The sequence below is a fragment of the Macaca mulatta genome, chromosome 14, assembly GCF_049350105.2.
Source record: "Macaca mulatta isolate MMU2019108-1 chromosome 14, T2T-MMU8v2.0, whole genome shotgun sequence".
NCBI lineage: Eukaryota > Metazoa > Chordata > Mammalia > Primates > Cercopithecidae > Macaca > Macaca mulatta.
In genome coordinates this window covers 56,739,690-56,752,315 of record NC_133419.1, presented here as the reverse complement: position 1 = coordinate 56,752,315, position 12,626 = coordinate 56,739,690, and the positions used below count along the sequence as shown (strand labels likewise).

At 45.9% G+C, this 12,626-nt stretch overlaps 2 protein-coding genes across 50 annotated transcripts in view; one reads left to right on the top strand and one right to left on the bottom strand.

Annotated features, from left to right (window-relative positions):
• The window catches only part of AKIP1 (A-kinase interacting protein 1), a 338,621-nt gene that overhangs the window by 197,018 nt on the left and 128,977 nt on the right, over positions 1-12,626 (top strand). The gene's annotated exons all lie outside the window — the stretch shown is intronic.
• The window catches only part of DENND2B (DENN domain containing 2B), a 177,727-nt gene that overhangs the window by 76,600 nt on the left and 88,501 nt on the right, over positions 1-12,626 (bottom strand). For 3 of the 49 annotated variants that reach the window (XM_077963479.1, XM_077963501.1, XM_077963502.1), the window contains exon 1: positions 6,192-6,459. The exons of 44 other annotated variants lie outside the window; for them this stretch is intronic. In XM_077963479.1, coding sequence (XP_077819605.1) covers positions 6,192-6,226 — 35 coding nt within the window. In that variant the 5' untranslated portion in view covers positions 6,227-6,459. Of the gene's footprint in view, positions 1-4,189; positions 5,222-6,191; positions 6,461-12,626 lie in introns of those variants that run through there. 2 more of the 49 variants (XM_015114907.3, XM_015114913.3) reach the window with 2 other exon arrangements.

Sequence of the window (12,626 nt, the reverse complement as noted above, 5' to 3'; positions counted from 1 at the left end):
TCTTTATTTTTTTAACAGCGGCTCAAATCCTGGCATTTAATCAAAGAGATTGCCAGTAGCCCACCTTGTGTAGCTGTGAAGTGCAAATGTGGCCCATGCTCAGAGCAGCATCTGCATTAAGTACGAGCCCAGTATCTAAACTACAATTACTTTGCAAGTTTCCCTTCTTCCTCAATGCAAAGTACTTTAGAGTATACTTTTCAAAAACACTTTCTACCAATAAGCCCAAGAAGATTAAATGCAAAAGGTATCTTCTCCGTTTCACAAAAGAGGAGGCTGGGGCTCAGTAGGGCTAAGCGTCTTGCCCTCAGTTCACTCAATTAGTAAGAGTAGAACCAGGTCCAGAATTGCTCTGCAATCTTCATAAATCAACAATTAGTAGTCATTACTTCACAGAGACATTGTAAGGATAAATGAATTAACATATGTAAAGTGCCTGGTATACTGTCTGGCTCATAGTTAGGACTATGTTATCATTACTAACAGTATAATCACCACCACCCAGAATCCTCAATTCCAAAGCTACAGCTCTTTTCCTTCTATCCTGCTGTCGTTTTGCAAAGACTGCTCAGAAAGTAGTTTCATCTCACCTTGAGTAAGTCCAGACCTAATCCCTATAGTCAGTCTATGGAACCCAGAACTCACTGGGCTTTCTTTTTTTTTTTTTTCTAATTTACTTTAAAAATCTTTTTATAAGCAGGGTCTTACTCTGTCACCCAGGCTGGAGTGCAGGGGCATCATTATAGCTACTGCAGCCCTGAACTCCTGGCTAAAATGATCCTCCTGCCTCAGCCTTCCCAAGTAGATGGGATGACAGGTGTGCACCACTGCACAGACTATCTTGCCACTCCACGAACGACTCCACACTTGTGTGCACAGGGAAGTACATACCCCACCTTTTCTGCCAGTCTGACACTCATCTCCTAGCCTCTCTGATGGCACTTATGCCATGTTAAGACACCTTTCCGTAGTTTGCCCTGCCTGCAGTACATGACCTTCACTTAGATCCAACTCTTCATTCATTTAGTTTCTTTCTTCAACAATCATTTCACAAGCACCTACCCTTTACTAAGCCCCGTACTAGAGGCTTTTCCTTGAAAACTTATCAAATGAAATGTGCAGGAGCAGCGGGATGCACAAGGAATGGTGACAGCACGAAGGTGCCAGAAAGTAACCGTCAGCAGGCAGCACAAAAGATTTCTGAGGAGGCAAAGCTAAAATGGGTTTTAGAGCAACTAGAGTGCTCTCAGCAGACAAGGGGAGAAAAGGACATTCATTCCATGCTATGGGGAACAGTGTGTACACAGGGATACAAAGCAGAATCATATAGAGTATGGGGTATACAATCTCACACTACAAGCATGCAGGGGCTGTGAGTGTGTGTGTGCGCACGTGTGTGCACGTGTGTGTTACTGTGAGATAAGGAATATATATACACACATATTCCATATATATAATAATGAATATATATCTATATATAAGGAATACACACACACACACACACACATATACACACACACACACACACATATACACACACACACACACACACACATATACACATATACACACACACACACACACAGAGAGAGAGAGAGAGAGAGAGAGAGAGACAGCACCTTCTTCCCAGTTCCGGGCACAGCTTCAAAAACCCTTGGCATTTCCCAAGGGATGGGGGTGAGAGAAGCCTACTTTGTGATTTATAACAAGTCCCTCTACTACACCTGAATTTATGCTAATGAAGTGGGGATTTATTTCTTAGGGTTCCAGAGGCTGGGAAGTCTTAAAATTGATGACTGACTCTGGCAGGCCTTCTTGCTGCATCATCCCATAGCAGAAAGGCAGAAGGGCACAACAGCACACACAAAAGAGAGAGAGGGCAGGAGGGGGCCGGACTTGTTTTTATCAGAAATGAACTCTAGCAATGACAGCATTAATCCATTCATGATTAATTGGGCCCTCATGGCCCAACCACTCTGAAGGGTCCTACCTCTTAATACCATCACAATGGCAATCAGATTTCAACATGAGTTTTGGAGGGGACATTCAAAACATGGCATGCTGACATAGTGAAACCTCCATAAATACCTGAAATTTCTGAATTCAGAGAGCTCCCAGGTTGGTGAACACATCAAGGTGCTGGGAGGGTGGTGCACCCTGAGAGGGAATGGAAGCTCTAAACATATACACACACACATACACCCCCTCCCAAAACTTTGCCCTATGCATCTCTTCCATTTGGCTGTTCCTGGGTTGTATCCTTAATAATAAACTAATAGTAACATAATACTAATAGTAGGGTTAATAGTAAGTCAACTGTTTTTCTGAGTTCTATGAGCCGTTCTAGCAAATTACCAAACCTGAGGAGGGGGTTGTGGGAACCAATCCCTCCAACTTTACAGTGAGTTGGTCAAAAGTATGGGTGGCCCAGGCTTGTGATTAGCATCTGAAGTGGGAACAGTCTTGTCCCTACTTACTCTGTGGAGATTATGCTAGCTCCAGGTAGTGTCAAAATTGAATTAAATTGTAAGAAACCCCAGTTGGTGCCCAGCAAGTTTGGCAAGTTGGCCAATGCAAGAGAAAAAACCCCACACATTTGGTGTCAGGAGTGTTGTGAGTAGCAATGTATCATACTAATAGTAGAGTGAGTGTGACAGTGTGGGTGTGTGCATGAGACAGAAGGAAACTGAGAGAGAGGGAGAGAAATTAGATTAGATTAGATATGGGATGGTGCAAAATGAGGCTAGAAAGGCAGGGATAGGCCTTGAGTGCCATGACCAGGAGACACCTGGGTGGCTCCAGCGTTCCAGCAACCTTACACACTGAAGCCTCAAGGGCATCTCCCTCCAAACCGCCTGGGGGTGGGAGGCAGCTGGGACAACAAACATCAAGCCTGCCTTTCCAGGGGTGAGTGGCAATCCCGACTCCTTGGGTATGCTTACGGCACACCAATTTTCAATGCAAAATCCTTTAACAACTGTTTTCTCTCTCTTTCTGTCTTTCCTTCCCCTCCTTCTAAAGAAAAGCTGTTTATCCCTCTTCTCATTTCTGCCCCGCTCTGAGCCCTGAGTTTTAGTGCCAGTGCTTTTACACAAATCCAGCTTTACATCTTCAGTGAAATATAATTTCATAGGAATGTAACTCTGGAATGATCTCATTGAAAAAGCACATCCAGCAAAGGCCATGAACAGACTTTAGGCCAGCCCATTCACACCCAGAGCCAAGAAGATTGCAGACCCCTTTCCCTTAAATGGAGAATGTGCCTGGGACCCAAAGCAAAGCACACCAGCTACCTAAGGATATTCTCCTGCCTACAGCCAGCCAGCCTGCCTGCCTGCTTGCAGACCACGGCCAGGGCCCACAGCAGCGACCACCATGAGCCACTATGGCACCATACAAGGACAGACTCAAGAGGGCATCCAAGCAAACAGGCCTCGCCGCAGAGACGTTGCCTCTGGCCCTCGGGAGGGCTCTGGCTCCATGCCATCAAACATTAACTGAAAATATTAATACTCCCCTGTCATAGCCCCATCGGAGACAGAAGAGTATCCAGAACTCCAGCTGCTAAAGATCCTCCCCACACCTACCTGCCTTCCTAACTCTCTGAAACCCAATTACCATCTGACCCTATTGAGAGAGAGTCAGAAAGTGGGGCATTTGACTCTGAAACTAGATGTCAAAGCCAGGCCCAGCCCAGTCCAGCAGAGCTGAGGCAGAGCAGAACTGGGGAAGAAATAATACAGTCTGATGGACGCTCAAATAATCCTGCTGAAAAAAAATCACCAAGTTGGAATCTCTGGAAAAAAAGTCCTCGTTCCAAATCTGTTCCCCACCCCCAATGAATTCTCATAAAATGGACCAGAAAAGGAGAAAAAAAAAAAAACTTAATGGCTTGCAGGATCTATGGGAACTCTCTGCACTATCTTTGCAACTGTTCTGTAAATCTGAAACTATTCTAAAATGTAACATTTATGAAAAATAATGGCTTATCATGGTTTCCTCTGTAAGAAACAATGGGAAAAGCTTGATATTTGGGTATGAAACTCGGCCTCTACCAGCTATGAAGCTTTGGATGCGTTGCCTACCCTTTCTAAGCTTCAGTTTCCTCATCTGTAAAATGGAGACAACAGTTCCAACCATGAAGTGCTATTGTGCAGATTAAGTAAGATAGAGCATGCAAAGGACTTACCACTGCTAAAAGTGCTTTCTTGTCTGGGCAGCAGCAGTTTCTTCGCTCAGTCAGCCTTCACGATGGGTTCTTGACAACTGCAGCTGGGGACCCTACCTCTACCCTTCAGCCCTACCTGTCTTTATGACTAGCAGCCTGTTCCAGAAACAGCAGGACACTTTAATCCCAAAGCACAGTAATCACCTGAAGGGCTGAAGGCTGCCTGACAGCAAGTTCTGACTAGTGAAAGCACATCTTTGTTGACAGAAACATGTTCTCCTTCCTGCTTTCCTTAGAATTCAATGTCACTGCCATTAGCTGAATGACTTTCCTAAGGGTTACAGGGATCCATCAGAAGGAATGCCAGAAGCTGACAGAGTTGGGCTTCTGACAGAGAGGAAATCTCAAAATTGTCACAGAAGATTCTTCCCCTTCAGTAGCACCACTACCATCCACCATCTCATCACCACCACCCCAACTCCTGGCTGTGCCCTGCTCCCCATCCTGGCCCCACATGAAGCTGGGCTGATAAACTACAAATCCACAAGTCAAGGGGCACAGCAAGTTCCCCAAAACCAAGACATATGTCTCAAGGCTGGGCAGGAAGTTGCCCCCAGGCCCTGAAGCCTGACCCCAGAGCCTCAGCCACCTTGCCTCTTTTCTACATGATGGTGTTACTTGCTTCTCTGGAGAGACTGAGCTGAGTGGGCAGTCTAGGAACCCCATCTAGGTCTTTTTTTTTTTTCATTTTTTTTTTTAATTTTCACCTTTTTTTGAGACAGAGTCTCGTTCTGTTGCCTAGGCTGCAGTGCAATGGCGCGATCTTAGCTCACTGCAACTTCCACCTCCCAGGTTCATGCGACACTCCTGCCTCAGCCTCCTGAGTAGCCGGGATTACAGGGGCCCACCAACATGCCTGGCTAATTTTTGTATTTTCAACAGAGACGGGGTTTCACCATGTTGGCCAGGGTGGTTTCGAACTCCTGACCTCAAGTGATCTGCCCGCCTTGACCTCCCAAACTACTGGGATTACAGACATAAGCCACTGTACCTGGCCCCCATCTGGGTCTTATAAGTGGATGGACTAGAGACCAAGGAAAGGAATCAGGTGAAGAAAGGTATAGCTGTGATACCGTGTTATCTCCTTGAAAATCACTGACAAGAATGTCAGATACTTAAAAAAAAAAAAAAAACTCTCCCAAGACAAAGAAGAAGTCCAATCTCACCCTGAAAATTTACTGTCCAAATAAGGGAGCAGTCAGTGCTAGAACAGTCAGGCTGTTCCAATTCTGAAAAGCCCTGGGAGAGAGGCAGTTCCCGGGCTTCAGATTCCACTGACAGGTTGTAACCCCTCGAAGCCACTAATGGGCACATTCTAGTGGCTAATTCCTCTGACCTTCCAGATGGCTGGGTTCGGGACACACCCCAGCCGAGGCCCAAGGACATCGGTTCCTGGCAGGGAGTATGCAAAATCTCAGCAGCTCCAACCAGACGAGGTAACAGTCCCATGCTCAAGGACGAGCTGCCAGAAGCAGGATCCAGGAGGAAGACGTCCTTGGAGCCATTTCTTCTTTAACCAAATAAGAGCCAAATATAGCCAAATATGAAGAAACAATGTCGTCTTCTTTGAAATGTTTCTCCAGTTTATCACCTCATACCTAGTTTACTGCAATGGTCTCTGGTTATACAGAGAGCACTTTATCCAGTGCCAGCCCATAGGAGGCACTATATAAATGTTAAACGGTATTACTGAATTACAAGCTCCCCTTTATTCTTCTACCTCCAGTCCTCTCTGCTCATAAGCGACAGACTAAGCATCCTGGAATGTCAGTATCATCATATCATTCTTCTGGGCTCCTTAACTGCCAATCACACCAGACTCAGGTTCCCTTAATTGGTTCAGACCTGCCCACACAGAGATACACAGACGTGCACATGCACGCATGCACACAGACACACACACACACACACACACACACACACACACACACACACACACACCCCTACACCCCTACACCCCTACCTCTCTCCAGGCAGGATACCTTCTGCTCCAAACATGTCCACATGTCCATTTCTGCCCCATGTTTCTCGGCTCAAATCACTGGCAGCCTGGAGTGCTCTCCTTCCTCTCTGCTTATCCAATTCCTAGTATGTTCCCAGATCCAGGCCAAGGTCCCCTGAAGCTCAGGCTGAGAAGCCATTCAATCCACAAACAATGACCAAGCACCTGCCTTGTGCAAGACACTAGCCCAGCCACTGAGGACACAGGAAGGAAAACAACACAGTCCTACAGGCTCCTGACTGGTGGGAGGGGCTTCAACATGAACTGCCCTGCTCAGCTGAACCATGCAGGCGCAGAGTCAACCACCAGACATCACAGGCAGCCTGCTGTGACACTTGCAGAGGTAAGGTGAGGGAAGCGCATGAAACCCAGCTAGATGGGGTCTTCTTACCTCTCAAGACTCCAGTCTTTCAAAGAAGCCACCAGGGCCTAGTGGCTTAGAATATATTCTATTCTAAGAACCTTCATTCTCTGTGACCACCTTGGACTGCCCCATCTTGCTTTAGAATTTTATCAGCTAGGCTGGGTCCAGCCTCACTCAATAACAGCCATAGTCAACTACCTCTCCTTAGGGCCAGGCACAAAATTCACATCCCTGCTCTAAGCCAGGGAACAGAGAGACAATATCTCCTTAGGGGTTCCTAGACCTAATGCCACTTGACTACAGAGATGATGGGGGTCACATGGGAGCCAACCCTTAGGCCTCTCCAGGGAAAAAGGGTAATCTGCAATTCTCAGACCATAGAAGTAACTCCACCTTTCCCTCTCTTATTTAAGAAAGCTTATGAGAGAGTAGATGGGCTTGCTACTACTATAGGTATAATCTTGCATACCATCTAAATTATAAGAATAGGTAACCCATTTAAGTTTACTTTGGTCCTTTAACTCCTGTAGTAACAAATGCCATGTGATACCTGCCTCACATGTGATACATGCCTCTAATCCTAAACTGCTAGTGAGTTACAGTGCCTGGAGAGAAGCAGCTGCTGTGAGCTTCCAGTGTGCCGCCAACCCCCAGGCACCCCACCTTGGATAGCCAAGAGGGCTACCTGAGTAAAAACAAGATCCTAAGACAGATTTGTAAGCTCAACCCAGAGGGTAATCCTAATTCATTTCCCCCTGCTCAGGGGAGACAAATGCTGCTATATCAATGACTGGGGAAAAGGCCCACATAGTTTTCATGTCTCACCCTCAGACTGGAGTGGCGTCTCACTGTTTCCAGAAGATTGGAACTATTACTGACATGGTATTCATACGGATCAAGGGTACTTCCTGTTGGACATTCCTTAGGCCTATCACACATGGTCCAAGAAACCAGTAAGATGGAAAAGAGAGACCAGCTAAGCTACTCCAAACGCCCACACCATCAGATGATCATCCCAAGTGTCAGAGAATCTGTGAATCAAGTGCTCAAAGCTACGCACGTTGGGAGTGCTCTAAAATTCCCATCAATACAGTTATTATTTTTCCCAGAACCAGGAGAGGCTCTCTTGATGTAATCTTAGATACCAGGGAATATAATGTTCAATCCAGGGGAAAAAAAGAGAGAACACCTAACCCATCCCTACTTCTAATTCCAGCAGTAGAGACTCACAGTCTTCCTCATCATCCATCCTCCCTATAATCTACCTGAAACTCAAGTCTCTGAATAAGCTTATCTCACATGTGACTTAGCTGTTGCTTTTTATAGCATGAACTATTCAGCCTCCTACTAAGACCATCTTTTCCAGAGAGGCTGAACGGGTCTCAGTCTCTACTAAAGAAGCTCACATCCTTCAGGAGCTTACCCCAAACAACAGTCACATATTTAGGCATGCTGGCTTGTACAGGTCAGGTCAGCCAGAAAGGCCACAACAGCTGCTGACCAGTACACCACATGTGAGCACTAACGGGGATCAATGAGTCAAGTCTTAAACAAAGGGCAGAATACAAGGAAAGAAGTTGCCATTGGCCCTTGGATCACCAGCAACTAGCTCGGAAGAGTCTGCCTGATGAGGACTGCATCCAGCCATAATGAGCACCTAGTCTTTGAAGCCTGTGGCATCCACACCGTATCACTTCCTATTGACTGCCTTCAGAGGGGCCTCCCACACAACCACCCCTTACACTACACCCATCTCCAAGGCTGGAGAGAACACCTAGGGCACATTATCTTGAGAGGCTTAGCTACACATTTTCAGTCTCCGTCCACATTCACCCTCCCCCCTGCCCCTGACAGCTCAAATATTCAGTCTCCACATATGTGTCTATGTGCCTGTGTGTCTGTGTTTTATTTATACTCCCCATGTCTGTTGTTAGCAACAGAAACAAAGTACTTTAAGGCAGAAAAGGCAAGTCTGCCAATTGGCTTGCTGCTCCCCGCCTGTTTCCAGCTCCGGGAAGGGCTGGTAAATGATCCTTCCAGCTCCAATCTACCATGTGTGCCTACAGCTCCCATGTACCCGGGGGCCGGGAGGCATGGTGCCAGTTTACCCCACATTAGTCACTGCTGCATGGGGTGCCGGCCATCACCTCTCTCTCTTCTTCACTGGAGGGCACACCCTGAACACCTGATTCTCTCACCTGCCTAAATGCTGATTTCTGTTGAAAGGCAGAGCTTCAGAAGCCAGAATTCGAGAAACCCATGGTAAAGATGAAAGGGAAGTGCCGCCCCAGACTCAGATTCTGGAGAACTAGCCCAGACTAAGTTTTACTTTCACATCCTTCCATTTCCACTTCAGTTTTTCTGCTACTGATAATCTTCCAAGTTCCAATAGCAGGCTCCCTAATAACATTGACAGTAATTATTGATCATCACTTTGTTTCAGCTGAGAGGACAAAACATGAGATGTGATTCTTGCATGTGAGGAGCTCACAGACAAATGTAGGGTGATGAGACACAACAGCAAACAATGCAAGTGTGGGACACAAACTAGAAAGACAGGACAATGGGGTGGTGGAGGGCACAGAGTAGCTCTGGACAGGGCTTCTGTAGGAGAGGAAATGTGAGCCAGGCTCTAAAGGACAAACAGTAGTTGGACAGAATGAGACACAAGACGGTTTGAGATGAAGAGTTAGACTATGACTCAAGGTCCCAAGGCAGAGAGAGCGGCAAATATCACACCCATAGTGTTTTTCTCACATTCAACTGAGGCTCAGCCCTAGTAGGTATGGAGGAAGGAAAGTGGCGTGACTTGGTAAAAATAAAACCCTCCCCTCTGGGTTACCATGCTCTCCAGTTCCTTTGCACCTACCTCTGCCAAGAGCATGTTCAGGGTTCCCTTCTTCTTCCCTTTTTTTTTTTGAGATGGAGTTTCATTCTTGTTGCCCAGGCTGCAGTACAATGGTGCAATCTCGGCTCACTGCAACCTCTACCTCCCGGGTTCAAGTGATTTTCCTGCCTCAGCCTCCTGAGTAGCTGGGATTACAGGCATGCACCACCACACCCGGCTAATATTTTGCATTTTCAGTAGAGACGGGGTTTCTCCATGTTGGTCAGGCTGGTCTCGAACTCTTGACCTCAGGTGATCCGCCTGCCTCAGCCTCCCAAAGCGCTGGGATTACAGGCGTGAGCCACCGTGCCCAGCCAGGGTTTCCTTTTTCTGTGCTACTCCAAAATCCTCTCCCCTGCACGGCATGGAATGCAGCCAGCCTAACTCCCTAAACCCAAAAACATCCCATTGAAATTCCTGGTACTCAAGGCTCCTGCTCCCACAGTAGGACAAGCTTCAGGCTCCCCCAGGTGCAATGTGGGCCAGGAGCTTGAACTATTCCTCTGTTGGCCTGGGTCAAGCTGTGAGTCTGATTCTTTTCTCGCTAGAAAAGGAGAAGGGGGCAGTATGAAATTCTAAGTATGGTTCCTGGAAGCCATCTTTCCTCCTTCCATTCATACTTACAGTCATGAATTCAATCAACTAATACACACCGAACACCAACCATGCATAAGCCAATATGCTTAGCACTGTTTGGGACACTAAATGCATCAGATATGGTTCCATCCTCAAGAAGCTTCCACTCTGTAGGGTGAATACAATAGACATATGAACCTCATAAATACTAGGAAGACTATTTTAAGTGCCATTAGAAAGATGAAATTAAGTGCCACTAGAGAGATGCCATTAGAGAGATACAATGTTGAAGCTTAGGTAGAAGGAGATTACTTCCAAATAAAGGATCAAGAACCCTTTACAGAGAGGGTGGCCCTTGTGCTAGGCCTAGAAGATCAAATGGCAAAAGAATACAGCGGTATTCCCAGACAGATGGAACTACATGCACAAGGACTTGGAGGCAGGAAAGCAGAAGACGTATGAAGGACAACAAAGTGTTTGTCAGTCTGATGGGAGTTTAATTCAAAGTAGACCAGGGAGAAAGAGAGTTGGAAAGACAGAGGCATGTCGGCTCTAAGAGGCCTTTGAGAGCCAAATTAGAGATCTTAGTTTTTCTCTGGGGAATCACAGAAGTTTTCTGAGAAAAGAATGATGGGGGGCCGGGCACGGTGGCTCAAGCCTGTAATCCCAGCACTTTGGGAGGCCGAGATGGGCGGATCACGAGGTCAGGAGATCGAGACCATCCTGGCTAACACAGTGAAACCCCGTCTCTACTAAAAAATACAAAAAACTAGCCGGGCGAGGCGGCGGGCGCCTGTAGTCCCAGCTATAGGGAGGCTGAGGCTGGAGAATGGCGCAAACCCGGGAGGCGGAGCTTGCAGTGAGCTGAGATCCGGCCACTGCACTCCAGCCTGGGCGACAGCGCGAGACTCCCTCTCAAAAAAAAAAAAAAAAGAAAAGAATGATGGGTCAGAGATTATGCTTCTGAAAGATGAAGCAAGACTCAGAGGTCTAGGGGCTATGGCAGAAAAATCTGTTCAAGTGGTCCACGAGGGCTGATGATCACAGGAGGGACAAGGGAGAGAGAGAACTGAGGTAAGTAGCAAGTGCAGGATGAGAATTCCCACCTTTGAGGTTCAGGCTGAACAGAAAAATCAGTAGGCAGTGGCCAGGGTGGCTAAGAGGCTACATAGGCAGAGAAAAGCTGGAGAGCCAGCTCTTGGAGGGGACAGTGAAGGAGTGGGAGGTGGAAACAGACAGGAGACTGGGGAAGGGAAGGGAACCTCCAAGTTCAGGATCCTAAAAGTGAAACTGCTCCAAGTGATAAAGCCAAAGGTACCCGAAGAGGAATGAAGACAAAGTCCTTAGAGTTGGAAGGACAGAGGGACTGTGAGGCCAGAGCATTGAGGGATTCTCAGTATGAATCCTCAAATCCTAATTTTGCCAAAAAGAGGACATATGAAGAAGGTTGTTAACAGTTAGCTTGAAGTCAATAGGCAGGTAAGGGCACCAAGAGTGAGCAGAGGAGGGACTAACTTCTCATGGGAAAGGCTGCCAGACAGGGCTTGGAAGCAACGTCGGGAGTTCAGAGCGAGAGTTGGGAGGAGGTGAGGTGGCTTCACTGGAGAGGGTCACAAGGAAAGTAAGATCTTCAGGGAAAAGCCAGTTTTTGGCTATACCAAAGAGGTAGGAATGTTCTAGGAAAAGGCACCAAAGAAGGGGCAATACCACTTTTTGTCTAGCACACTGGGCAAGATGATAAAACTATTCTCAGAGTCAGGCAGGGTGTAGCAAGCTGGGCACTCTCATACACTGTTGGGTGTTCTGTAAACCAGTACAATTTTTATGGAAAACATTTAGGAATACACACACACACATATCCTCACAAAGATAACCCATACAAAGTTAAAAGATAAGCCACAGACAGGATGAAAATAATTACAAAGCACATAACTGACAAGGGATTAAAAATCAGAATATATTAAGAACTCCTAAAGGAAAAAGACAAAAACCCAACTGAAAAATAAGTAAACGATATAAACAGAGAATTCAAAGAAAATAAAATATTGCTCAATCTCTTTGATAAACTGGGAAAATGAAAATTCTAGAAAATACTGAGAAGCATGGTATCTCCAAGTGTTAGCAAAAATAAGGGGAAATGAACACTTATATACATTGGTGGTAAACACATACAACTACTAATAGAGCGTAATCTGGAATTAGAAAAATTACAAAAATTAGAAAGACTTTAACCATTTCTCACTGCCATGTAATGGTGCATTGTACACCAGTTAAACTGAATGATTTTATATGTGAAAACTTTTTTAAAATGACCTTGAATGAAAAAAAAATCAACCTGCAAAAGGCTGCCTGCAAGAATAGTACCATGTGTATTAAATTTTAAAACATAATACTATACATTATTTATGGACACATGTATGTAAAAGGATAAGATATGCACAGTAACGAGGCTTTTATCAGTATCAGGAGGAGGAAAGGACTGCAGAAAGCTTTAGTCACATTTGTCCAATATTTTTTCCTGAGCCTCCAAGCATGAGTACATATTTGTCAAATTTTTAAAAAATTTAAG